The sequence below is a fragment of the Peromyscus californicus genome, unplaced genomic scaffold (assembly GCF_007827085.1).
Source record: "Peromyscus californicus insignis strain IS unplaced genomic scaffold, ASM782708v3 Scaffold_10__1_contigs__length_136768540, whole genome shotgun sequence".
In the NCBI taxonomy this organism is placed as follows: Eukaryota; Metazoa; Chordata; class Mammalia; order Rodentia; family Cricetidae; genus Peromyscus; species Peromyscus californicus.
Genome location: NW_026294391.1, coordinates 56,620,626 through 56,647,194, shown reverse-complemented (window position 1 = coordinate 56,647,194; position 26,569 = coordinate 56,620,626). Strand labels below are relative to the sequence as shown.

At 42.1% G+C, this 26,569-nt stretch overlaps 1 protein-coding gene across 2 annotated transcripts; it reads right to left on the bottom strand.

Annotated features, from left to right (window-relative positions):
• Positions 1-16: 16 nt before the first annotated feature.
• Igbp1 (immunoglobulin binding protein 1) lies at positions 17-23,294 on the bottom strand. 2 transcript variants are annotated; one of them, XM_052733436.1, is made up of 6 exons: positions 23,077-23,291; positions 22,451-22,744; positions 14,560-14,755; positions 12,499-12,578; positions 11,694-11,806; positions 17-455 (listed from the first exon to the last, which is right to left on the bottom strand). In XM_052733436.1, the coding sequence occupies exons 1-6, from the start codon at positions 23,265-23,267 to the stop codon at positions 307-309; spliced, it is 1,023 nt and encodes a 340-aa protein (XP_052589396.1). In that variant the 5' UTR covers positions 23,268-23,291; the 3' UTR covers positions 17-306. The 2 variants fall into 2 exon arrangements, with proteins under 2 accessions (XP_052589396.1, XP_052589405.1); XM_052733445.1 differs by lacking the exon at positions 17-455 and adding an exon at positions 495-712 and having other exon boundaries at positions 23,077-23,294.
• Positions 23,295-26,569: the final 3,275 nt, after the last annotated feature.

The window sequence follows — 26,569 nt, the reverse complement described above, 5'->3', positions numbered from 1 at the left end:
TCAGCTGATACCCACATTTGTGCATAGGCCCACATATTAGAGGGGGGTTTATTACTTTTTTTAAGAGAATGAATTCATACTATCATAGGTTATAGAGAGCCATTTCTTAGTGCTCTTTCCTGACCAGTTAAAATCACTATGATGAGAATTAATAAAGCCAAACAAAATCTCTGGTCATTACCTAGGGTACAAGCAATTATTTGACACAACTGAATGCAAAGCAAGACTCTGCACGGCTGCCTTCACTGCACCCTGCTGAGGTTGTCCTTGGTGCGCACCACGTGGTCCTTCTGCCCTTCAGGAGGATTAGCCCATGTTCTGCCGGTTGCCATAGCCTCTGGGATGGGTGTCCTTCCAGTCGTCCCACTCTCGCAGTCTGTGCACAGCTTTCTCTTCGTTCTCGTCATCCTTTTCTTCCTGATCCTGCTGCTGTGGAGCTGCTCGAGTGAAATCAGCTAACCCAGGAGAGTGAGAAAGAGGAGAGAGAAGCTGAAGACATGCAGATAAACAACACTGGGGAGCTCCGCTCCGCTCCGCTCTGAACACAAGCAGACAACGGCAAGAGAGCACAGCTAGCCGCCCAGGCATGGCGCAAATGGGAAGGACATGTCTATTACTGAATGTTAGACACGATGCCACGGTAGCGAGTAAAGATGCCTCCAGACGTTTTCACAGAAGCCAAGATCATAGAGGTGTCCTCCACAAATGGATTCTATTTTGGGAAAGAATTCTTGCTAAATGACCGACAATCCCTTCATCAAAACAAAAACAAACGAATAAAACCAACCCCTCCCCAAATCCCACCCATCAGCAAAAATAAAAACCCTAGAAACCCGAAATCATAGAAGTTAAAAAATCTGTATGATTTGTGAATGTCCAGGGATGCAGCATTACAGGTAATTATTGCTCTACCAATTTGCTTTATTCATTTTTTTTAAGATTAAAGAAATTAGGTATATGTATCTCTGTAAGAGTTTATGAGCCCCAGGAACCCTCGGAGGGCAGAAGAGGATGGCAGATCCCCTGGAACTGGAAATATAAGCTGTTGTGAGGCAGCACACGGGTACTAGGGACTGAACCTGCTCTTGCAGATGAGCAGTGAGAGCTCTTAACTGTTGAGTCATCTTGCCAGCCCCAGCTTCCTTTACTATAGTCCCATGATCTTTCCACGTTTTTCCTTTTCCTTGAATTTGTTAATGTTACAGAATTCTCACACTGTCAGCCATGCTTAAGAATCAAATGAATGACATGGTGCCATGGACAGTCGCATCTACTCTGATAGTTGATTTGTGTGCTTTGTGTAATTTCACATTCTTTGAAAGATGTTTAACAAGAGTTGGAATTTGATTGCTGGAGGTCTTCAGTTTTCCTCTAATTGTGCTTAAAGAAATGTCTTCACATTTCTCTCGGTTCACATGTCAATAACACAACACCCACACCATTTTCTGAGAAAAGTATGTCTCCTTTGGGGCTGGGGAGCTAGCTGCACAAGCATGAGGCCCTGAGTTCAGATCCCCAGCACTGACACAACAGTCCGTGACTGTGGTCCCAGCACTGGGGAGGCGGAGACTGGCAGATCTCTGGTGCCTACTCGCAAGCTAGCTCAGTCAAACTGACGAGCTGAAGGTTCAGTAAGAGATGACAACTGAAGAAGACACTTGATGCCTGATGTCAACCTCGGGCAACCTCCACTTAGATGCACATCCACCCTCACAAACACATATAATACATACAAAGACACAGACAGAGAGGCAGGCGCACACACACACAAACACACACACACACACACACACACACACACACACACACACACACACACACACACACACACACACCATAATAACCAAACTAGCATGGTAATGACCTAAACACAGATACACAGACCGAAGGAATGAAATAAGAGACCTTAGAAAGTAAATTCAAGAAGCTATGGCCATAGATCTTTAACAAAGGTGCTAGGAACACACCCAGGGAACAGTCTTTGCAGTAAATTATATGGGAAAATTGACTGTCTACATGCAGAAGAATGAAACTAGACCTCTATCTTTCAGTTATAAAGATCTACTGAAAATAGTTAAATATCAGACTGAAAATATAAAATTACTAGAAGAAAACAGGAGAAATCACTTCAGACATTGGAAGAAGTAGGGGTTTTAAAATCGATTTCTTTGTTTTTCTATTTATTTAGTGTGCTTCTGTGGGGGGGGGGGGCTGCCACAAAATGACAACTTGTGGGGGGTGTTCTCTCCTCCACCATGTAGGTTCTGGTGTTAGAACTCAGGTCATCAATCTTGGGTGACAAATGCCTTTATCAGCCTTTATCTTGCTGGCCTGCAAGGACTTTTTAGGTAAAACCCCCAAAGCACTGGAAACAAAACCAAAAACAGACAAATGGGATTATCTCAAACCATAACAAAAAGGTTCTGCACAGCAAGAAAAAAAAAAGATCAACAGTAAAGAGACCACCTACAAGTTTAGAGAACAGTCTCCATCTAATAAGGGGTATATATCCAGAATATACAAGGAACTCTAATAAGGGTATATATCCAGAATATACAAGGAACTCTAATAAGGGTATATATCCAGAATACACAAGGAACTCTAATAAGGGTATATATCCAGAATACACAAGGAACTCTAATAAGGGTATATATCCAGAATATACAAGGAACTCTAATAAGGGTATATATCCAGAATACACAAGGAACTCTAATAAGGGTATATATCCAGAATATACAAGGAACTCTAATAAGGGTATATATCCAGAATACACAAGGAACTCTAATAAGGGTATATATCCAGAATATACAAGGAACTCTGATAAGGGGTATATATCCAGAATATATAAGGAACTCTGAAAACTCGATAGCAAAAAAACCCCAAACCAAACCAAACCCTCGAAATAATCTAATTTAAAAATGGGCACTAGACTTAAGTAGACATTTCTCAAAAGACATACAAATAACCAATAAATATATGAACAAATGGTCAACATTATTAGTTACTAGAGAAATATAAACCAAAAACACAATGAGACCCAGCTTCACTTCAGAAACTTAGAATGCTTATTATCAAAAAGGGAAAAAATAAGTTCAGGAAAGGATGTGGGCAAAAAGAACCCTTGTTCATTACTGATGGGTTATAAGATAGTATAGTCACTGTGGAAAACATTAGGAAAGCTACCTAAAAATTAAAAGCAGAGCTACCATATGCTCTAGCAATCCTGCTACCGGGCAAATATCCAAAAGAAATGACATCAGTCTGTCCAGGAGATATTTGCACTCATGTTCACTCGCAGTGTAAAAAAATGCAATCAACCCATGTGCCCATCATCTGAAGAATGGATAAAGAAAATGTGTTACAAATACAGAGACTTAAAGAGGATGAGCATCTTATCATTTGAAGTGACATGGCTGGAACTGGAGAGCATTAAATGAAATAAGCCAGCCATAGAAAGGAAAGGACTGCATGATCTTACTCATACATAGAATCTAAAAGGTCGACAGCACAGAAATTGAGAGAAGAGTGGTTACCAGAGGCTGGAAAGAGGACAGGAGAGGGAGGGATGGATAAAAGCATGGTCAATGGGTACTAAGTTACAGTTGCACTGGAGGAACGGTTTTGGTATTCTACTGCAGAGAATTACCATCTTAAATAATGATAACATACTAATAAAAGCTATGGGAGGCCTGGACGGTAAGCTCAGTGCTGAGTGCTTGCTTAGCATATGTGAAGGAAGCCCAAGGTTCCATCCCTACAGCCACAGAAAGAGAAGGGAAAAGCTAGGATTTTGAAGGCTTTCTTTCGGATATCTGCCCAGTAGTGGGACTGCTAGATCATATGGTATTTCTATTTTTATATTTTAATGAAATGAAATGATGTTTGTGGAGACAGCTATGTTTATCCTGTTTTGAAAACATTATACAATATACATGTATACTGAAACACTGCATGATACCCATAAGTTTGTACATTGCTTTCTATGTCAATTAATAATTTTTTGATAGGATAGGTTTGGTTGGTAAATGTACTTATGTTACAGACAATTGGCGTTTTTGTATGGGGTGCTGGGGAATGAACCCAAAGCTTTATAAACATTGAGTAGGAGCTCTACTGAGCTCCACGTGCAGCCTCCGTTTTCTTTTTCATCTTGTGGTCCTGGGGGTGGGAGCAAACACTGCACATACTAAGCAGGAGCTCTGTGACTGAGCTCCATTCCTGATCCCCACTACCCTTTCTGAAGTCGAACTGGCTAGTGGAAACAATCTTTCTCAACACGTTATCTAACCTGATCTTGACTTTTTCCCTTCAGAACTCGAAACAGCTATTTCTCTAAGATGTTCTGCTTTCCTTTGATGAGAATGGGTTTTTTTTGTTGTTGTTTTTGTTTTTGACAGGACCCTACTGTGTAGACCAGGCTGGCCTTTTGACATTGCATTGTCTTTACCTGCTGCCTGAGTGTTGGAATTTCAGGCCAGTGCCACTGTGCCAGGCTGGGAATGGTATTTCAGTGCCACAATTTAGGCTAGTAGGTATGCTTATTACGAGGCTACTCTTTGTTTCTAGTCTTTTCAGTGCCTTAAGCAAAGGTCTATGCATTTATTATGAAATCTACATTTTCATGTGTTTTTATCAGGATTACAGCATTGCTTGCTGTTACTTCCTTTTTAAAATTGAAACTCTTTTGAGTTACACCCGTGTTCTCAAAGACAGGACAGAGTAAGGCTATCAGACAATTACTCATTTATACTCCTTTATATCGTACAGCCTTGAATTAATTAATTACATCAACACTGCCACCACCGTAATCACTGAGAACTGTTAAAGCTTTGTTCATACACTTTTCTTATTTCCTCACTTTAAGAAGTGGTTGCATTAGAGATGCACATTATCCAAGCCTGTAAGTATTACATATGCACCCCCTCTTAACTCTCAGTATCAGTTCTACGAATAACTGATCTCCAGTCACCACTGTGGCTGTCTGAACCTCATTCTCTAGCAAGTTCTTCAGGGAGGGACCATGGCAATGGTATTTCTTACTTCCTGGATTTTGAAAACTATCTGGACTCTTTATACTTGAAAGTTTTTATCAGATACAATGTTCTTGGCTCCTATTTTTCCTCTCTGGGGATCTTAAATATTTGCTACTTTTTCACAACATGAAGCATGTCATAGTTCACAGGCAAGCTAAGACTTTTTTCCTTCAGAAGTAAACCACACGCAAAATACTGAGATGTCTATGACATTTACATTTTTTTAAAAAAAAATTAGTTTTATTTGAACTAGTCTTAGTCATTCTGGGTGAAAAATTCCAGGAATATAGTATGTTTTTTATTTGTTTGTTTGGTTTTGTTTTTTTCAGACAGGGTCTATATCCTGCAGGCTGGCCTTACACTTCCTATGTAGCCCAGAGTGGCCCCCTGCCTCAGCCTGAATGCTAGGTTATAAGTGTGTGCTATAATGCCCAGCCCTATATTCAATTTCCCTCCTTGCCTTGGTTTTCTTGTTTAGGTAATTCCATTATCCATATGGAAGCTCTTCTTTGTTATCTTTAATATTTAATATTTATCCCAAATCCTCTTGATCAGTTTCTCTAGTTTATAGTTCTCCTTGTTTAAAAAGTATTTAATCTTTTTTCATACAACACATTATCACATTTTCTTCTCTCCCAACTCCGTATCACCTCTGTTTTGATTTTCATCTCTTCTTGTTGATTTTCGTATTCTTTTCCTTTTTACCTGGGAAGGCATTTTCAGGCTTTAACTCACTGTTCTTTCCCACTACTTCAGCTTTCCAAGTCTACCCTACTTCAGATGGTCCCTCTGTGCTCTAGGCTACTTTTCAAATAGTATCTTACAACTCATTGGAAAGCACTCTTTCATATTTGTTCTTGTGTGCTGTGTTTTGAGACAGGGTCTCCCCGTAGCCGAGGCTGGCCTAGAACTGTGTAGCTAAGGGTGACTTTATACTCTGCTGTCCGGCCTCCACTTCCCAAGTGCTAGGGTCGCTCCTGGCTTTTGTTGACCTAGCCTTCTGGAGTGCTTGCAAATTTCTCTTTTAGCCCCTTAGTTTTATATGGGATATGATCTTGGTGATTTTCCTTACAGTTCTGAAATACATTCTACATATCACACAATCCATCTACTTAAAAGTACATTCAGAGATTTCCAAGCATCATCACAATCTGTTGCTAATTTTTGTGTGAAGTTTGTCTGAACTTTGAGGAAGGCTGTGACTCGGGGTGCTTATCCCAGTTTCCCAGGGGCTCCATTCAGTTGCCTTCACACATACTGGAGAAGCATGGCGTCTCACTTTTACATGCTCCTTCTCTGTCTTCTCCATTGCTCCTGTCCTAATTTTGATTTCACTTGTAGCAATATAAAAACAGAGCAAAACAAAAAAGGACAAATCTGAAATAATGCTTTAACATGAGTTGGGAGATACTATTTGAATAGTGTGGGCCCCTGCCCTATGAGACCGGGTGGGTTAATTCCAAGTTCATTAAGGGCTGGGCCACTCTACCCCTTTCAGGTTGTTCGATCATGGGTGATTTTGCTTGCTTAGTTTTTACCCACTCAGCCATCTCACCAGATTGGCTTATATTTTACTGGATAGCAAAAGCTCCCTTAGTCTCGAGTGCTGTTTTTAAATTGGACTCACTGCTGTCGTTCCTGAACACACTGTTTTGAAACTCATTGTCGGCTTTTCTAGGTTAGCCCCTGGTGTCTCCTGCAGATGCCAGTAACCTGCTTATATGAAGCAAAGATGACCTGTCTTTTCCTATCTTTACTTTGTGGTTCACAGGGATTCACTGTCATCTATGTGTGTTGTAAATATTGTCCAACTTTATTTCGTATTTTTTAAAAGTATGAATACATGTAAAAAATGGAAAAATAAATGTGAGTGTTGATCATTGAGTTGTTAATACACTTAACAAGTTCATGTAATTGGAACCTACACAGAAATATAAAACACTAACTTTGCAGAAACCCCCTCAGGTCCAACTGCATTTCTGATCCCCCACTAAAGGTAAATAATAAAGGCTTTTAATCAGCACATACATGTTTCACCTGTTTTGAACATTATATGAATGAAATCACACAGTATATATGTTTTGTATTTGGCTTTTCCACACATAATTAGGTGTGCTTCGTACAGCTGAAGAACTACAGTTAGTTTAACCTTATAGCTACACGGCAGCTCATCATATGAATATACCAAAACTCGCTTATCCGTTCTGGTATGTATGGGCATCCAAGTATACTGCATCCACAGTGGGCTAGTAAAAACAACGATGCTATGGCTTCACAGTTATTTTATGGGTGCACTGTCTCTTCCTCTTGGGTCTATACCAGTGGTTCTCAACCTGTGGGTCGTGACCTCCTTGGCAATGCATTACCAGATATCCTGCATATCCGATATTTACATTATGATTCATAGCAGTAGCAAAATTACAGTTTTGAAGTAGTGATGAGAATAATTTTATGGTTGGGGTCACCACACCATGAGGAACTGTACTAAAGGGTCGCAGCATCAGGAAGGTTGAGAAGCACTGTCTATATTAAGAAGTGAAACCATGACGTCATAGATGTATATCTGTATTCGACTTTTGTGGAACCACCATCAACTAACTCTTAGATCTCCCATCTTTCTTGTTTCCTTCACTTGGGCTGACGTTTTGTTTTCTTTTCTCCCAACTTACTGAAGTGGGGCCTTAGGTTGCTGGTTTTCTTGTCTTTCTCCCCCAGCACGGTATTTTCAACATTATACAGATTTCCCTCTCCGCATAGCTTTGATTCTATTCCTCAAACTCTGATGCTCTTCCGGTATAATTTTCCTTTGACTTGAGGGTCACTTAAAAATGTGTTAACTCCTAAATATTTGGGGGACTTCCCAGATATGTTATTGTCTAAGAACACATTCACTGTGATTTCAATTTCTGAAAATTAATGGAAATGTATGATGGCCTATACTCTAAGCTGAATGTGTCATATTTATTTGAAAATGTTGATTTTGCTGTTGTTGCCAAACGGTGTATGATGACTGACAGTGTTGATCAGGTTTTTCTACAGCCTAACCGGTAAACACAATTCTATCAATTACTAAAAGAAGTATGAACACTCTCAGCTGTGTAGGTCAGCCTCTCACTACTGACAACATGGCTGAAAAAACAATTGGACCAAAGTTTTCCTTTGGCTCATTGCTCCAATTCTTCGTAATTTGTCCCCATAACTTTGGGATCAAGGTGAGGTTGAACATCACGGTGAGGAGCATGTGTTGGAGCAAAGCTATTTGCTTCGTGGCAGCCAGGGACCAGAGCGGGGAGCATGAGAGAAGGGGCCCTCAAGGACCTGCTCCCTTTGACAAGGCCCCCACCTCCTAAGCGTCTATCACTAACAGCCCATCGCATTATAAACCGACCAGTGGGTCAGTTCACTGAGGAAGCCCAAGACTCCAGGATCTACTCACTTGCCGGAGCCCTACCTGCTGCACTGGGCATCATGCTTTCAACATGTGGAGTTCATAAAACACCCGAGTGTGATGGCGGGCTTGTCTATTCCTCCATTTACCTGCTTTTATCTTCCTGTGATCTGAAGCGTGGTAACAGGCACATACAGTTATAACTCACGTGTCTTCCTGGGCACTCGCCCCTTCCTTTTATCAGTACGAAATGATCTTTTAAACTCTCCTTTTCTCTTGACATCGGCTTCATCTAATATTACTGTAGTTTTGTTCATTTTTGATATTTTTGATATTTTTATTTTTTATATTTTGAAACACACCATTTCCTATTGACAGTAGGCAGCTGTGCTAAGATCATCAATCCCTGATTTCTCATTTGAAGGTTTGTTCCACTTATATGTAAGGTGTTCTGGATTTGGCCATTCCAATAGATGAGTACTGGCATCTCTTTTAATTTATATTATCTAAATGACATGAGGTGGAGCATCTGCACATCTTCTTCAGTGAAGTATCTAATAAAGATCTTTTTTGGTCAATTTTGTTTCATCTGGCTGTTCATTTTCTTATTATTGACTCTTAAGAGAATATTTTGGATAACAGTCCCTTATCAGATCTATCTTTTAAAATATTTTGTGTCAGTCTATAGCTTGTCTTATTCTCTCTCTCTCTCCCTCTCCCTCTCTCGCTCTCTCTGTGTGCGTGTGTGTACATGTACTCACATACGTGTGTGAAGGTCTCTTGCTCCTCTCATGGCCCAGTTCAGTCTGCCGGTCATGGCCAGTCTCCTGCTTCTCTCCCTTCTCTGGACTCTCCACATGGCTGTACTGTTCCTAATACTACAATACAAACCTTCATCTCGACCACACCTTGAGCGGTCATGTCCTCACTTCATTGAACAGGGTTACAATTTCCTGCCTTCCCCCTCACTTTAAGATGCTCTCTCTGGTTCCTGCTCTTTCTAATGGGACATCAACAAGAAATGCCGTCTTAGCTCTCTGTGGACTTTATTTCTGTATGCTTTCAAATTTTTCCCATGTGGGGAATACGTGTCTGTGTGCAGAGACCAGAGGTCGACACTGAGTATCTTCTATTTTTCAAATGAAGTCTCTCAATGAACATGAAATGCACCAGTTTGGCTAGACTGGCTCACTGGTGAGCTTTGGGGATCCCGTCTTTGCCTCCCCAGCACTGGAATTCCAGAGTATGCACCACCACCCTGGCTTTTTTTAAAAACACGAGTTTGAGGGATTGAACTCGGGTCCTCAAGCCTGCATGGAAAGCACACATCCCCATGCAGACACATATAACTAAAAAAATTTCTTTAAAAATAAAACTTGTGTTAATTATCCGTCTGTGTATGGATATGTGTATGAGGGCACACATACCATATCATGCTTATGGAGGTTGAAGGACAACTTGGGAATTGATTCTCTCTCCACTGTGGGGCCTGGGGATGCAAGTCAGGTCGTCAGGCTTGGCAGCAGGCACCTTTACCTGCTGAGCCATCTCAATGCTACAAGTATACCTATTTCATATACATATAGACACATGGTTACAAAAACTTCCTGGGTAACAAGGTGCTGTAAGTGGCAAAGTTCAAAGCCTTCTCCATAGTGTGCTATACTCCTAAGTTGCGATGTTCAGTGGGCTAAATGTATTGAAGGCTTTTTTACACGTGTGTGGGATGTGTGCCCACGTGTGCACGTACAGGCCAAAGGTCACTTGCACTGCCCCACCTTATACACCGGAGTGAGGCCTTTCATTTGAGCCAGAGCCCACTGTTTCAGCTAGTCCACCTCACTAGCTTGCTCTGGGAACCCCAGCTGTACCTCATGAACACTGCGACTGCAGGCGGGTCACCCCAGCCACCCAGCACTGACGGGGTGCCAGGCATCTGACCTCCGGCTCTCAGGTTTGGTGGCAACAGCTTTCCCTGCCGAGCTCCCTCTCCAGCTCCCATGGGCTAATCAAGATGTGACCCTGTGCTAAGCTGAAGAGCATTTGTCTCATAGAGATTTTGAACTTCTAGCCTCTAGAGTAGTAACTTTTAATTTTAGAAAACCATGAAACTCTTTGGAGCCGAAATGCCCATTTCTCTCCCTTGCATTGCTAAACTGTTGAATTCTCCAGTTCTTTAAGGCTCCTCCTGTGTGGTTCTCTCCTTTCTGGAATATCTTCTTCACTTTGCAGTTGCTATGGTCACCTTAAATTCAATGCTCTCATTCCTTAGTCAGTAAGTCTAGAAATTTCTATCTGAGTTTTAGTTATTCTATGTCATGGAAGTACAGCATGCCCAGAGGTGAAAATCTATTAAAAAACAAAACAGAACACCTTTCAAATGGCCACTGGTTAATGTTGGTGTGTGTTGGGGTGTGTGTGTGTGTGTGTGTGTGTGTGTGTGTGTGTGTGTGTGTGTGTGTACATGCTCTATTGGAAAGAGCACTAACACTGGAAAGTTGAAGGCTTGAATTTAAATCCTAGCCTGGCCATTGTATTAGTTAAGGTAAGATACATTACTTCTTCTTCTTCTTTTTTTCTTTTTTGATACATCACTTCTTACAGACAATTATCTCCATCTTAAAATGGAGATAAGAATGTTTTCTTCACATAATTAAGACAAAGGAGACAAGGAAACTGAGGCTCAGAGGGTAGACAATGTCTCGCCTGTGAAGTAGCAAAAGTGTAGTGTTTGTGACTTCTTTCCTGCTACATAATGCTCATTTCTCTAACCTGTGCCCAGCGTTCCCTTTCAAAGACGCCTGAGTGCCTACCGTGGTCTAACCACCAAACTGGACACCAAGAACACACAACATCAGAAGGCCTGCTTCCAAGGGATTTTAAGTTCCCCTCCCTCCTTCAAACTGTGGCCTGCCCTCCAGTTTATGCCTCTTCCTGATCACTTTCCAAGTACATGTAGGGAATTGTTCTTTTAAAAATATTGTGTTCAGTTTGTAATTTTTGACCGTCCAGGGACCAGCGTGACACAATCTGCTCTGTCATTACCACAAGTGGGTCTGTGATTTTGCTATCTGGTTGCTCTTTTCATGTCATAATTGGAAGAGATCAAAAAATGACCCTGTTCAGAGTCACCCGCTACTGTTTTAATGGTAAAACGACAGTGACTAGGCGATTCTTGTCAGACTCTTGCCTTAGACTAACTCTGCTCAGGTTGTAATTGGGAAGGTGTAAGGAATCGGCAGCACAACCATCTTCCTCCCGTTGCTTCATACCTGGTGTTGGCTTGGCTAGTCCCCGATCTGGTAATGCTCCGTATTTCTGATGCTGTTCATACCAGTCACTCACCGTCATAGTTGCCAGGCTTGGATAACCAGCTCCAAATACTCTGCAAAAATCATATTCTGTTTAGAGAACTAAACAAATATAGAAATAGTGAACAGCCTCTTTCCTCTTTAATGAGGTGGCTATCTGTGTCATTCACATTCCCCTACCTGGCAATCTTTTGAGGACTTGTACAATCTCCTGCAACAATGCAAAAAAGGGGGCATCCAGAAGGAAGGATTAAAGTCAAGAGCCTTCATGATAGTGAGAGGGTAGACAGCCCAGGGTCATCTCCCAATAAGCAATCCCAAGGGCCAGCGCTCACAATAACACTGGGAGTTAGCAATTAACACTGGCAAGTTCTGAAATGTGGGGAATACTTTCGTGCAACTCTGTGGAATACCACCAGTAACTCAGAATTAAATCACGGGTAGGCACAGATGTCCTTCTCAGAACTGCTCACGAAGGCAGGAAGAGTGTCAATAATAGGAAACACACACAGAAAGCATGCAATTCTGCATTCGACTTACTGACTTCTTTCTGTGTTATTGGCTTTTTAAAAGTTTGATGTGAAGGGTATTTTTGAGGACAGACATGGAGAAAGTATCAGGAAAGCTTTAGGTGTTTTGTGGAAAGAGCACCACTCATGGCTGAAGCCATAACTTTGCAAAAACGTCCATTTTGTCTTTTCCTCAAGCATTGCATGAACCATCAAACTGAGGCTGCGAAGGCCGGTCAGTGTGTAGCACTACCTACTTGGCTTGGGCCTTGTTCCGAGTGAGTATGAAGGGTTTCATTGGAGGCTTCTCTGGAAGAGATGAGTGAGGAGTTGATGCCTAAGAAGAAAATGAATTTTAGAGATGCATTTGCCATATTCCCCATTTTATCATACAGGCTTTCAAGTCTTCTGGGGCTGAGAAAGCTCTGGGTTCAAAATTCACTCTCTTTCTACTAAGAGTGGTCAAGCATTATGCTTTTGGCTTACATGTATTGATTTCTTGAGGGGGAGAGTTAGGTGTGAAGGTCAGAGGATGATTTGCAGGAGTCAGTCCTTGCTTTCCATCCTGTGGCTTTTGGGGAACAGACTGAGGTTATCAGCCATCTTGATGGCTCCTTCTATTTATCAGTCTTGAAGGGTATTAAGTACTTTGCTAAAATGAGAGAGAGCAAGTCCTCTCAGGAAACTTCTTACCACACGGAAAAAACTATTTGGTTTCAAAATAGGCCCATCCAAAGAAGGAAATTCTAAAGCTTACTGCCACATAAGCTCCTTGAGCTGAGTCTGAAGTGTTTTCCTTTAGCCTGACATTCCGTGGAAAAGAATTACTAAGAGCTTTCTTCCAAAAGTCCTTTCTAATGTAATTATGCTGTTAATTTTCAAGAACCTCTAAGGTATTTTAGAAATTGATGCCAGTCTGTGCAGGGAGGAAGGGCAGACTAGTGGGTTTTATATAAAGGCATATAGGCATGCTAGAACAATGTATGGTATGGTTAAATAGCCGGGCGGTGGTGGCACACACTTTTAATCCCAGCACTTGGGAGGCAGAGTCAGGCAGATCATTGTGAGTTCGAGGCCAGCCTGGTCTACAGAGCGAGTTCAGGAGAACCAAGGCTGTTACACAGAGAAACTGTGTCTCGGGGAAAAAAAGTATGATTAAATATAAGGTGCTCATTTGGTTTTCACTGAATCTCTTCCAGAGCCCAACTCAGTACCACATGAGAGGTTAAAAAGCTAAACCAAACCAAACCACATATACCTAACAAGGCAGGGACAAGGAAGGACTCAGAAGAGTCTAACCTCGAAATGCCAGAGAACCATTACCCTAGGTAAATGCTCAAGAGTCCTTATGACCATGGAAGAGTAAGTTCATTTTCTGGTCCTTCACCATGAAGGACCAGGTTGGTGTTTTCCTCAGGATCAATTACTGTGGTAGCTGATCAAGTCAATTCATGTTGTATCCTGTACCACAGAGCAAGCTCCAGAACAGGGTTAGGATGGTCAAAGATGCTCTAAAGCTCTTCTACAGGTTTTTTAAAGTAGTCTTCTGGGCATTCTGTACATGACGATGCCCCCGCTGCAGGGTCTCCTATCTGGGTATTGACTGGTCTCTTAGTGTGCAACTGTGTAAGGCTAAGTTCTAGGTCTTTCCCCAACCTAAACACATTCCCTGCTCTTGTTTCATCTCCCTTGTTTCTCTTTCTCTCCCCCTCTACTCCCTAGCTCTGCTTTTCTTACTCATTCTAATCCTGACCTTTCCCTTTTCTACAATAATTAAGTAGATTATAAAGGGCCCCTTCCCTCCTTATGCCCTTTTTTTCACAGTCAAAGCCAATTTAATTTTATACTACCCAGTTCTAACTAAGTGCCTTAGACTACAAACTACCAGGGCCGGTTGCTATAATGAACTGCAAAGCTACCCTGGCCAACCACAGCCCTTTCCCACTTATCCCAATGGGAACAATGCTTTTATGGAAACTTACAAAGATTTAGAGTTTGCAGTCCTGAGGATTAAAATGAGGGCTCTGCCCATGCTGGACAAGTTCTCCATCACTGAGTTACTTTGCCAAGTGTTTTCCAATTTTTGTTTTGAGATCTTTTGTTTTGTATCTCAAGTCACTCCTTTGGCTTTGAACTCACTATGTAGCTCAGACAGACCTCAAACCTGTGATGCTTCTGCCTCAGCCTCCTGGGTAGACAGAATTCTAAGTGTGCATTACTACATCTGGCTAAGGGTTTTCATTTGCTTTCACTTGTGCAGAATGTTCGAACTTCTGGCAGAAGCTTTCCATTGCTATGTGGGCAAGGACAAGGCTTACCTCTCTTGGAGCGTCTTTTTCTTTGAGGATCTTTATTTCCTGGTCAATGCTCTCAATCTCTTCTAAGCTGATAGCAATCCACCTCCGAAGGTGAAGGAGGTGATATTCCCGAACACGCTCATCATCTGCTTGACCACTTTCCACAGCAGATTCCAGTGCAGCCAACCTATGCTCCACCTCCTTCTTCTGCTTGTATCTGTTCCACAGAAAAGCATTACCCATGAACTTAAAAATACAGACTTCTTCTAAAGAAGGCTACAGTGACGTCTGCCTTTGCAGATGTCCAGGCAGCATGTGTGCCAATTCCTACCTTGGAAACAGTCTATGGTCTAGGACTAGATTCTAAAATCCAGAGCCAATCCCCAGACTACAAAGCAAGAAAGGGCCTAGGCATATCTTGATCTCAGCAAGACCTATCATTATCTTTCAGGATGAGATGCTCTAGTCATCCGGCCATATCAATCCTCACTCTGCTGGATATTCAGTGCCACAGAGTGCTTCCTGTAAGTCCTCCACTTCGAAGATAAATCTTCAAGGAAAGCCAAAATCTTAGAGGTCACTGTTTACCTGCCACTGATGCAGGACTTCTTATGAAACTGCTGAAAAGCTGGTCATCTTTTTTCTTTCATGCAATACATTTCTGAGGTATCCTGACTCATCTCTACCTAACTTTAAGAATCAATGATCTTGGCTGAAAATGATTCCCATTTTCCAGGATGCATTCTGGTACCTCATCTATCATTCATCTGTCAATTATCTCTAGAGCGTGACAAGCACTTTTAGTGCTAGAGACAGTTTATAATAGACAGTCCTTGCCTTCAGGCAGCTTTCATTCTAGTGGAGGAAGACAGATCAAAAGGAATAGATGACAAGGTGGATGGGGATACACACCACGAAGCAGTAAGAAGCAAGGTGAATGGGTAAGACAATGGTGTGGAAGTAGGCATGCTAGTACACACAAAGTGAGCAGAAGCGACCCTTCTGAAGAGATGGCCTGAGCAAAGCCAAGACAAGAAGGCAGGGAGTGATCCTCAGATCCAGAAGAATATTCTAAAAGCGAAAAGCAGATGCGCATGGAGGAGTGTCTAGAATACACAGAACGCAGGGACAGGAAGTAAGATACCAACACAACTTTAGGGAGACGGCAGTGCAGGTGGTCAGAGGTGGACGCATTAAAACACCAAACAGGCAACATTTGCTGATGTGTTGGATGTGAAGGCTTGCAACACACAAGAGCCAAGTGAAAATGCCATGGTTTCCGAGAGAAGTCTTATCAAATCCCTCTGCCTGAACCCCTCGCCTCACTTCCAGAATAGGAAGCTCTTCTTTAGAGTACCTAGATAAGGTCTTAGCTTCAAGTCGATGGAGAGTTTAAGGTGAGGGGGGTGGTCCTGGAACTCCTCAAAGTTTATACAGAACTCTATGCGTATGCATTCTCTCCGTTCCTTCCTCTGCATATATGCCTTCTTCCTCTTCTCTCATCTCCCCAGCACCTTGCTCTCCTTTTCCAGCTTATTTTGACAAGAAGAGGTTTGATCCCAAAGTCAAGGACCACTGTGCTGTAGACACCGTTATAAAAACGCTTAGGCTCTTCTTTGACCCAACAAGAAAGCATCTTCTATGTTACAATATCACCATATGTAGCCTTCTGGGTAAAACAATACAAAGGCCAATTCCTAGCTCAGGAATGCTACTACTACTGTTACTTGAGAATGTTTACTTGGTTCCACAAACAGCTCCTCCTCCTCTTCCTATGTCACAGGAAAACAACATATAAGGGTCCTAGGGTGTATCTACTCCAGGATGAATTCTGGACGAGTCTAGTGGTCCTGTAAGTAAAGTTGTTTGGTTTTTCTCCTTCTCCATGACCACTCAGCCCGTTCACTCTCTGTTCCATCCCTTGCTTCTGTGACTTAGCTCTTTTCCATCCTTTAAACTCCTGGCTTTTCCGCACCTGTTCTTTTAGGCTAGTGGTTTAAAAACAACAAACACACAAAAACTTCTCTTAGATAAGGGACTTTCTTCAAATGAACATTTGAATAGGACCCCAGTAAGTAATATATGAATAGAAATGTGCCTTGGAAAAACTAGAGGAAGTCTCCTAACATAATTCACAGGTGGAATTATAGGGCTCTGAAGGACAGACGGAAAACCACTGCCCTAGACTCTATCAGTGTCCCAGGCTCTCCAGTGTGGACCAACTACTGCCTTAGAATCCCTTACCCCTATAACCACTCGGACTCAGAGTTTCCTTGTGCTGTTTCCAAGCAGTCACAGTGCTAAGGAATGACTAATCTGTGTCAAATGGGCCAACCACAAATGCCTATTATCAGACATGATTCTCTTTTGTGGAGATGCCATACCAGCATCAGGCTTGTCTGACGGCCAGGCAGTTATAACACTAATTGCCCCTCTATCTTCAAATCTCGGCTTCATGCTTCCTCCATATGCCTCATCTGTTCCTCCATCCTGCTTTTGATCATTCTGTCCCTATCCACTTCTTTCAGGACTCACTGTCAGCGACCCGCCTTCACTGTTCATAGCTGTGAGGTTTCACTCTATTGTTTTCCTCCGCATCTTAGAATCGCCTTTCTCTAACCTACTTCCTTCCCTTTCAAGTGACTCTTTTATGCTTCAGAAGGAACAGTGCTAGAACTGGAAATTTGAAGACCTGACTTTCAATTCTAGCCTGACCCCTAGTTATGTAATTTTGGTCAAGGCAATTTGAAAAGCACATCCCCATAGCTTTATAATGTGGACCTATTTCACGGGGCTGTTAGAGGATCAAATGGAAAAATGCTCAAGAAAAGTCTTCGTAAACAGCAATACATACATTACTAGCAGATAAGAAAAATGAGCTTGGGGAGGGGAGGGGGACAGACCATGCCCATCTATTAAGCGGTAGAAGTTAGTCACCCCAAGATGGTCTGATTCCAAAGAATCAGTTTTTGCAATGCTGTATTGCTTCCATTTTTTGGAATACTACTCTATATCTGTCTCTCCAGATACCTCCAAGCTTTAACTACGATCCAGTTACTGGGCTGGGAATCATGAGCTACAATGCAGTTAGAATGCTAATACATTACTAGTCAAGGCTTCTGACCTTAAGAAGTTCCAAGTCTAGAGACCGAAATAATTATACTCTGCTAAACAGCATGAATTAAAATATGTGTTAAGGTAGGGTGTGTGTGTGTGTGTGTGTGTGTGTGTGTGTGTGTGTGTGTGTGTGTGTGTGTGTATGTGTAGGGGGCTATGTAAAGAGAGGCCTTAGACTGGATATAACATTTTGCTTCTGTAAATTCTTCTATTTGTACTTTGTTGGGTCTCTTCTGATGGCTATTTCCTTCCCTTTTCTCTCCTAGCTTGCCCTGAAGGCTTAATTCTTAGGTTTTTCCTACATATTTTCCTTGGAAAACACATCTATACTCACCACAGTAGAGAGTGCCTAATTTTTTTTTACATCAGTCACAACACAAGACTCCTAAGTTTTAGTCGCATATTTCCATTTGTCTATGGAAGTGGCCACTAGTTGTCACTTAAGAACCTAAATCCACTAAGTCTTACAGTCTTATTACTTACCCGGCTTCTTTCATTTCTGTTAAGAGAATGGAGGCGCTGTTACTCAACCACACTCACACTTGGTCCTGAAAGATGGTTAAGAGAATATGCACAGGGAAGCAGATATGAGAGAAGACATGCCATTTAGGTGTTTTATTTAGGATAGTCTCAGTAGCTAGTGTCACGGGCAGAAGGAGTTACAGAAAGGAAGAGTCTGGATAATTGGGGGTTTTTGTTTGTTTGCAGAATGGGAGATTGAGCCCAGGCCCTCGAGCGTTCAAGGAAAGCACTCTATCATTTGGCAAGTTTGCCCTGAATAATTTTTCTAGTCATATAAATGCTTCTTACAAAAGTAGGGTCTGTGACAGCTCTAACTTCCCTTTCACCACTTCATTCCAGTTGGATGGTAACTTGTGGCCCAACTGTTTCCTTTCAGTATCCTGTCGACAGGCCTTCATGTAGACCTCTGCTCATCCTAACTCTTAGAGCTTCTGTCAAACCGGACTACCATCTATTTATTCCCCGTACATACTTCAATCTACTTCTGTTTGGGACATGCTCATGTGGTTTCTCCTACTTGTCACCAGTAAACATTGTTGGAGCACTTGGTAGACGCTAGGCCTTGGGCTAGGTCTAGAACAGTGACTAAGAGAGAACCGGCTCCTACCCTTATGAAGCACACATCCTAGGAGGAGAGAGACGAACCTGAGAAGATGGACACATGAGCTACATACATGCCATGAAGCAAGCAAACATGGAGGGCAGAGAGAATGATAGATGTTAACTACTTAAAGAGACTGATGTGGAAAGGGATTGCTAAAGAGTAACACTTAAGCTGAGACCTAAACAATAAAGAATTGGCCATATGAAGAAAATTTAATATAAAAAGAACACATACAAAGGAAGGAAGGAGCTGGTCTCTTCAAAGACCCGGATGGCAGCCAGTGTAGTTAGGGTCCAATAAACAAGTAAAGAATGACATGCGATGAAACTGGAGAAAGACATCAGATTACAGAGGGCCTTGCCTACCTAAGGTTGGGAGGCACTGATGGCTTTAGAGCAAGGTGTGCTAGTGGAGATGGAAGACAACAGGATAAGATACCTTCTGCTGCTAGAACTGACAGGCCTTGCTGATGGACTAGATGACAAAATTCAGAAAAAGGTAGGTCTTGAAGCTACCTCATAGGCTTCCTGCTTACACATCCAGGTGAATGGCAGTGTACTTACTGAAGTAGTGAAGACCTGGGTATGTGGGCACACTTGGAGTGAAAAGCCAAGGCTTTGAGCTGGAGATGTCGAGTGCTTCCCTAATATGCATGAGGTCCTGGAATCAATCCCTAGCACCACAACAGAAAAGGAAAAGAAAGAAATAGGAAAAAAGCCAGCAACCGTGAAATACCCATAAATGGTGTTAGAACCATGGTCAGAAGAATTATAGGATAGTTACATGAGTCCAGGAGAATTAGTATAAATGTAGTGTTGACAACTCATCTGTCACATAGTTTTTTTTTTTAAATGTTCAAAGATCAAGATTACAGGCCAAAGAAATCAAAATCAAAATTAGATACTTTTTTCTATTTGACTAATTGAATTTTCTAGTGTTAACATCCAGGACTTGTGAAATGGGAAATACTTTAAGACTTTGTTCTTGTGGAAGGCAACAATTGCCATACAGCAAGAGTCTTAAAATATTCAAAGAGGAATCTATTCCAAGGAGACAGTAACCAAAGAAGCACAAATGTTTGTTCATAGCATTACTTAGAATCACACACACATCAAAAACAAACAAACAAACAAACAAACAAACAAAACCATACCCCAAAATGCAAGCAAACAAAACAAAAACAGGATCTAAATACTTGACAGTAATAGTTTAAGTGATTATGGTACAACTATAGAATGGAATATTACAAAACCATCAAATATGGTTTCAAATGACACGGGAAATGCTCACAATATTCGTTTTTAAGAAACAGGATAAAAAGCTGTATTTACAGTATTCTTCATAATTTATTAACTAAAATAACTATATATCTGAAAGAAAATACAGCAGAAAGTTAACAATGACATCTATGAATGCTAAGATTAAGGCTTATTTTGCAAATTTTCAACAATGAGTAATATTATTTCCACATTCAGGAACTCTATAGTTTCTAGTTTTAGTGATCTTTCAAGACTCAGCTCACAGGCCATTGTGTTCGGAAAGCTTTCCCTCAGCCCTCCACTCGACAACTCGGTTGTCACCCCGGCCTCTCTTCCAGTCTTTCTGGGGGTGATTATCTGGACACAAGAGTCACTGGCTCAGCTTCTCATCTATGCCTACGGGCACAGTTCACAGTTGTCAAAGACAGGATTATTGGAATCTATTTTGTATCACTCTAGCCCACGTTGTTATAAATCTCCGTGACTCACAGTTCCCTAACTACATTTCATTACTCTTCATACCCTTAGCACCTGAACTTGGAAAAATAAATTTCCCTCCTCTCTCTTCTGCTTTCTGTATGTTTGTGTGTGCGTGCATGCACACTGTGAATCAAACTCGGTGTCTTTTGCACGCTAGGCTGAGTTTATTTTATCACCAGCTTATTGTCTGTGTCTACCGGAATCAAAGCTTCATGACAACACTGGCTTTCTAACATCTAGAACAGTTCCTGGCATTCGTGAAGGGCTTAATAAGTATTTGTTCAAAAGCCTAACTAATTCTCAACCCTCTAGAGTCCAAGCCTTACCTATGAGCTTCCTGCTACTGGACATCTCTACTTAGCTGTCTAGTAGGAACCTCAAATTCAACATGCTGCAGAACTGAGTTTCTGCTCTCCCCTAGCCTGATTTATGCTTTACAACGTCAATATATTTTTATGAATTATTTCAGAATTTCATACACACATACAGTATGTTTTGATTATATTCCCCTCCAGCTCGTCTCAGATTCACTCTAACTCCCTCCCAACTCCTTGTCCTTTTATTTATTTATTTTAATTTATAACCCGATTTGTACTGTCTATTTACTCATGGGTGCTGGGCCAATTACTGCTTCTTAACCATATTAAGTAGGTACCACTGTTATTTAATTTCACATAGGACTGAACCTGAGGCTTAGATAGGTTAAATAACTTACCCAAAAGTCCAACGACCCATAAGGAAAGCCGAAACTCAAACCCAGAGCTCTGATTCTGTGATCTTACTTTTAACCACAAATATTTAACTACACCTGACCTTGAGTCCTACTGTGCCAGCTACTGAGCTATGCTGAGAGTCTGTATGTATTTCTGCTAGTCTTCTATAAAATTCTCTATGAAAGAGTACTTATTATCTCAATTTTACACCTGCCCCAAATCACAGAGTAACTACTGATGGAGCTTGGATTCAAACACTTTCTCAAGCTTGCTCCTTACCTTCCTCACATCCCAGTTCTCTATGATGTGAACCTTACAACAGTCTTCATCATTATCCTTTCCCCCTCTCTGCCACCATTTTGCTCTAGCCTTATTTTGTTGCTTGGGAGGGGGCACTTTTCTCCTCCCACACAACCCCACTCCAGGACTGTTTAATGCCTCTGTGGCTTTACTAATGCTACAGCTTCCCTGAGCTAATCCCCTCTCTCCTCTTCCTCAGGCTAACATTCCCGTTTCTCTTAAAACACCTCAGAACAGAAATCCCCTTCCTAGGAAGCCTACTCTTCTCCCTTGTTCCCTTGACTGCCTTCACACTACCCCATGCATCTCTTTATACATCTTCTCCTGTCATGCTCTTTCTATTCCACTTCTCCTCACCAGAGCACAATGATCACCCACATTCATACAAACACCCAGACAGGCTGCATTCCCAGTGCCTAACTTTGTTCTCAGACACTGAGCATTCATTGATTTTTTTTTTGAACTAAGAATAAACAACATCAAGGTTACATGATGCTGTACCAGGGCTATGATTAATTTAGGATGTTATACATCTCAGCCTGTACTCCTCAACAGAATCACTCAATAAATAGTACAAAATGCTGTGTACTTTTGGGATATTTACCCCATACAGCCAGCATTATGCAGTGATATGGAAAAAGTTAGGATATACTTTGCCAATCCTGAAGGTCAGGCTAATAAACATTGTTACTACTGGTAATCATAAGGTGTCTGTTGAGGGGTTCTGTAGTTTTGGTACAACCCCCTCAACTATGGCAAAGGCTTCTCAAGACTCAGGGAAGTTTGCTTTCACCCTGGCCTATGTTCAATGGAAAATCAAGAAAATGACATACACTATTCTGTAGTCCACACACACACACACACACACATGCACCCCCAACAGCACTGCAGCCCTCAAATTACAGCCATTGACCCACCTCTCTATTTTAGCCTGTCTTTGAGATGCCATAGCAACGAGATTTGGATAGGCCACGGAGGAGCTAGCAGTGTTATTTTCAGCTGAGTTAGTCTTGGTTTGGGGTAGCTGAAACTCTGCCACATGATAGCAATGACACTGGGTTAAGAAATTTATGAAGTGTTCTCGAGCCCGCTGCAAATGATCTAGACGCTTGCTGGGGTTGACTTGCTTCATGGTGAGAGCTCCTTGCAACGCTGGCACCATCAGGTACTTCAGGTCGGTGGAAGCAATCTCTTCCAGATCTTCATTTCGGCTGGAAAGAGCAAAGAGGAGGCCGTGAAGCCTGGTTGAGCATTAAACTGTGGCCCTTGCTTCTGGGGGAGAACAGAGTTTGGAGAGAGTGTTACAAAGACAACAACTGGCCAGATTAAAAGAAAGTGGTCGAGGCAGTCAGCCGTACACTAGGGATCATTGTCCTGGGATATTAATCATCTCAGAAGAGAGGTGGACAGTGAAAAGAATGCACACAGAGTGAGCAAGCAGAAACCGCGCGATTTTAGCCTTAAAGTTCCTTTCCACCCAGGCGCAATGGCTCCACCCTTACTAACCAATCATTCTCTGCGGTTACGACCCTCTCCCCCATACCTGAACAAATCAAGCTGCGATAACATTCCAGCAGCCTTCTCAAGGAGGTCCAATCCTTTGGTCACTTTATCCTGGATTGTCCGGGAGCCGGTGGGTTCAGTTGCCACTTCCACTTCCTCCAGAAGTTTCTTGCTAGTTTCGAAGAGCTCCGGAAGCCGCGGCAGCAGTAACTCCTCTTTAGACGCTGCCATCTTGTGGGAGAAAGAAACCCGGAACAATTCTGACCGAAGTCAAAGGTAAACTCAGTAAAGAAGAGCCCCAAAGCACTCACGACCCAGGAAACAGTTACATCATTGGCCAATTGCTTTTTACCAAAGTGTCCCAAATGACTTCTGGGAGTAGTAGTTTACCGGCCCTAGCAACCGTTTCCATGGACTCATTTTCAGCAGGCAGCCTGTTTTAAAGTTGTAAGTGCTGTTTTACTGAAGATGGGCTGGGTGTGGCCAGAAGTTGGACTAGCAAGTTCCCAGGACTCTGAGAACTCTGAGTGGCGGGGCTGAATTCCGAGTGCTAGCCGGCGTGAGAGGGCGAACGTGGGTGCGGTGCGGGGAGGGTCAGACGCCGGCCTTCCATCGCAAGTCAAGCAGTTTACCAAGTAGAGTCCTGGCAGCTAGGGGCCACTCTCTTGGTTGGTGGGTTTGCTTGCCATAGTGGGCGCACGCTCCGGTCAGTCTTCCATCTTCCACCACTCTTGCTTGCTCCCAACCGATCCTCAGGCGCTGGGTTCCCCTTCCCGCCACCGCCTTTTGTCCTTACACACTGGAATGCCCTTTGGGCCGGCCCCCCTCTGAAGCCTCTCTCTTTAATCCTGAACCTTTGGAAACTTACAGCTCCCATCTGTCAACAGCCGGCTGCCTTCCTTTCTTGTTTCTTTCCCGCCCCACCCCACCCCCGCCCCAAGTCAAACTTCACTTCTGTGCGATCTCATTCCCCCTACTCCGCGCCTTTCAGACAGCCTTCAGGGTTTCTTCTCTGCATGCATACAGCACTGATCACACTGCATTAATAGTTAGTGATTTACAAATCTATCCACCTTACCAGAATGAGTTTGATACATTCTAGCTGGCTTGAGTACTTAATAAGTTACCCAGAGTCCTGATACGAATAGAAAATAAAGTGATCTCTTTGGAAAGCACCCCAGCATTGCAGAATGGCGCTGTTTAATAGGTGGCTACCTAGTTCTTAGATGTGGCTCTTTCAAATTGAGATGTGTTGTAAAAAGTAAACTGCATGTCAGATTTCGATGACATAATCAAAACATAAAATATCCCAACACTTTGACTACATGTTGAATGATATTTTTTGAGACAGGGTCTCATGTAATCCAGGCTGGCTTTGAAGAAGGATAACTTTTAACCTCTGATCCCATGTGCTGAGATTATAAGTGTGTACCACCACATTCGGTTTGTGTGGTAATGGGGATCAAACCTACACAACCTATACCTGCAACCTATACAAGCATTCTACCAACTGAGCTAATTCCTAGAGCTCCACCCCAATAATATTTTCATATATTCAGTTATGCATTCTTAAAAATAAATTTTATTTTTCAAAACGTGTGCCAACTAGTTCCTTCCTTCTTTCTTCCCTTCCTTTCTTCTTTCATTTTTTCTTCCTTCTTTACTTTCTTTTTATGAAACATGTTCTCAAACTTGCTATGTAGGCAAGGATGATATTGAACTTGTGATCCCCGGTTTCTACCTCCTGAGTGATGCTTTCACCTGCACAGTAGTGCAGAGTTCAGTCATACCTGGTTTATCTGGTGCTGGGGATTGAACATAGAGCCTTGTGTATACTACATGAGCACTCTACCGACTGAGTTACATTCCTGGTCTAATCTACAAGAAAATTTAAAGCGAATATGTTCCAAATCTATTATTATTATTATTATTATTATTATTATTATTATTATTATTATTATTATTATTGTATGTGTGCCTGTAATGTATGTGTGTTTGGGCACACATGCCATGGCACATGTGTTGAGGTGAGAGGACAGCTTTGTGGAGTCTGTTCTCTCTTTTCACCTTTATGTGGGTTCCAGGAATCAAACTCAGGATGCCAGGTATGTGCAGCAAGTGCCTCTTTATCTGCCATCTGGCTGGCTAGAAATTTAAAGTTACATTTGTGGCTCCCATGTTCCTGTCATACTGCATTGATGTAAAATATAATTCCAGAGCTTTGAAGGAAAGCATATCATTGCTTTGGACAAATAGTTATAAGTACATATTGATTAACTTCAGGCACACTCTGAGTTGTCCTAGGAGATTTAAGTTAAATAGAAGACACACTGCCTGCCCTCTGAAAATAAGTCTTTTAAACTAAACATGGATGAGATTTTTTTTTCCATATAAAAAGTAGAGGGCAATACAGGGCAGCATTGTATTACAACCAAAACATGACAAATCACTCCAAGCTTAGAAGTAGTTCATTCAGAAGGCTTCTGTTTTTCATCTTTATTTATTTTGGGGGGCACACATGCCATGGTGTGTGTGTGTGTGTGTGTGTGTGTGTGTGTGTGTGTAGGTCAGGATAATTTGGGGAGTTATTTCCCTCTTTCCACCATAAGGGTCATGGGGATTAAACTCAGGTCAGCAGGCTTGGGGGAAGCACCCTGGAGCCATCCCACTAGCCCTTCAGAAGGCTTCTTAGATAAGAATTACAGTCAGGGAATTTGAAAGCTAGAAGGGAGCCTCCAAAATCAGGGAAAACAATCTACATAGGAAACAGGTGACTTGACCAAGTCATGTGTGACAAAGCTAGTGTCTTCTGAGCGCAGATGTTTCTACTCACCAACCTTCAGTTGGGTACAATTTAGAAAGCTGGAGAAAGCTGGAGCAATGACTCAGTTCCTGTTCTTTCAGGGGACTTGCCTTCAGCTCCTAGTACCCTTGTCAGGTGGCTCACAAGCTCCTGTAACTCCAGGTCCAGATTATGGAAAGCTCTCTCTTCCCGATTTCACGTGCACCTGCACACACCTCACACACACACACACACACACACACACACACACACACACACACACACACACACACACGAATAAAGATAGAGAAAGCCTTTCATGTGATATCAACAAATAGACCACAGTACTTTGCAAGAGTGAGAGGGCCCCAGGGCCTAAGTAGAGGTTGAAAAGGTTGTCTAGTCCAATGATACTAGCAACCCCTCTCTGGCACCTCCTGTTTTACAACGCAAGGCAGAGTGAAGCATTTGTGAATTCCCCATTTGATTTTCTGATACTTCGAGTCACCTTAGTAAACTGATCTTTCAGGGTTAACCTTTGCCAGAAATATAGAAAAGATAGATAATATTTGTGGAGGAGACTTGGAAACTTAGTAATTGTGACACTAAAGAGAAACTGTTTTTCTGCATTTGTTTGGATTAAGACACACTTTTGTTGTTTCCAAAGGGGAAAAATACACAGAATTTTAATTTGGTTCTGACCTTCATAAGCCATTTCCTTTGTAGATGTCGCTAACTACTTTCAGAGTGC

What these genes read in the sequence shown, in the direction of transcription:
- Igbp1 (XM_052733436.1), bottom strand. Translation starts at nt 23,267, where the DNA reads ATGGCAGCGTCTAAAGAGGAGTTACTGCTGCCGCGGCTTCCGGAGCTC. An exon ending in AAAAAGACGCTCCAAGAGAG is followed by an intron (nt 12,579 to 14,559) that starts GTAAGCCTTGTC and finishes TTTTCTTCTTAG; the next exon opens with GCATCAACTCCTCACTCATC. An exon ending in CGGAACAAGGCCCAAGCCAA is followed by an intron (nt 11,807 to 12,498) that starts GTAGGTAGTGCT and finishes TGATTTTTGCAG; the next exon opens with AGTATTTGGAGCTGGTTATC.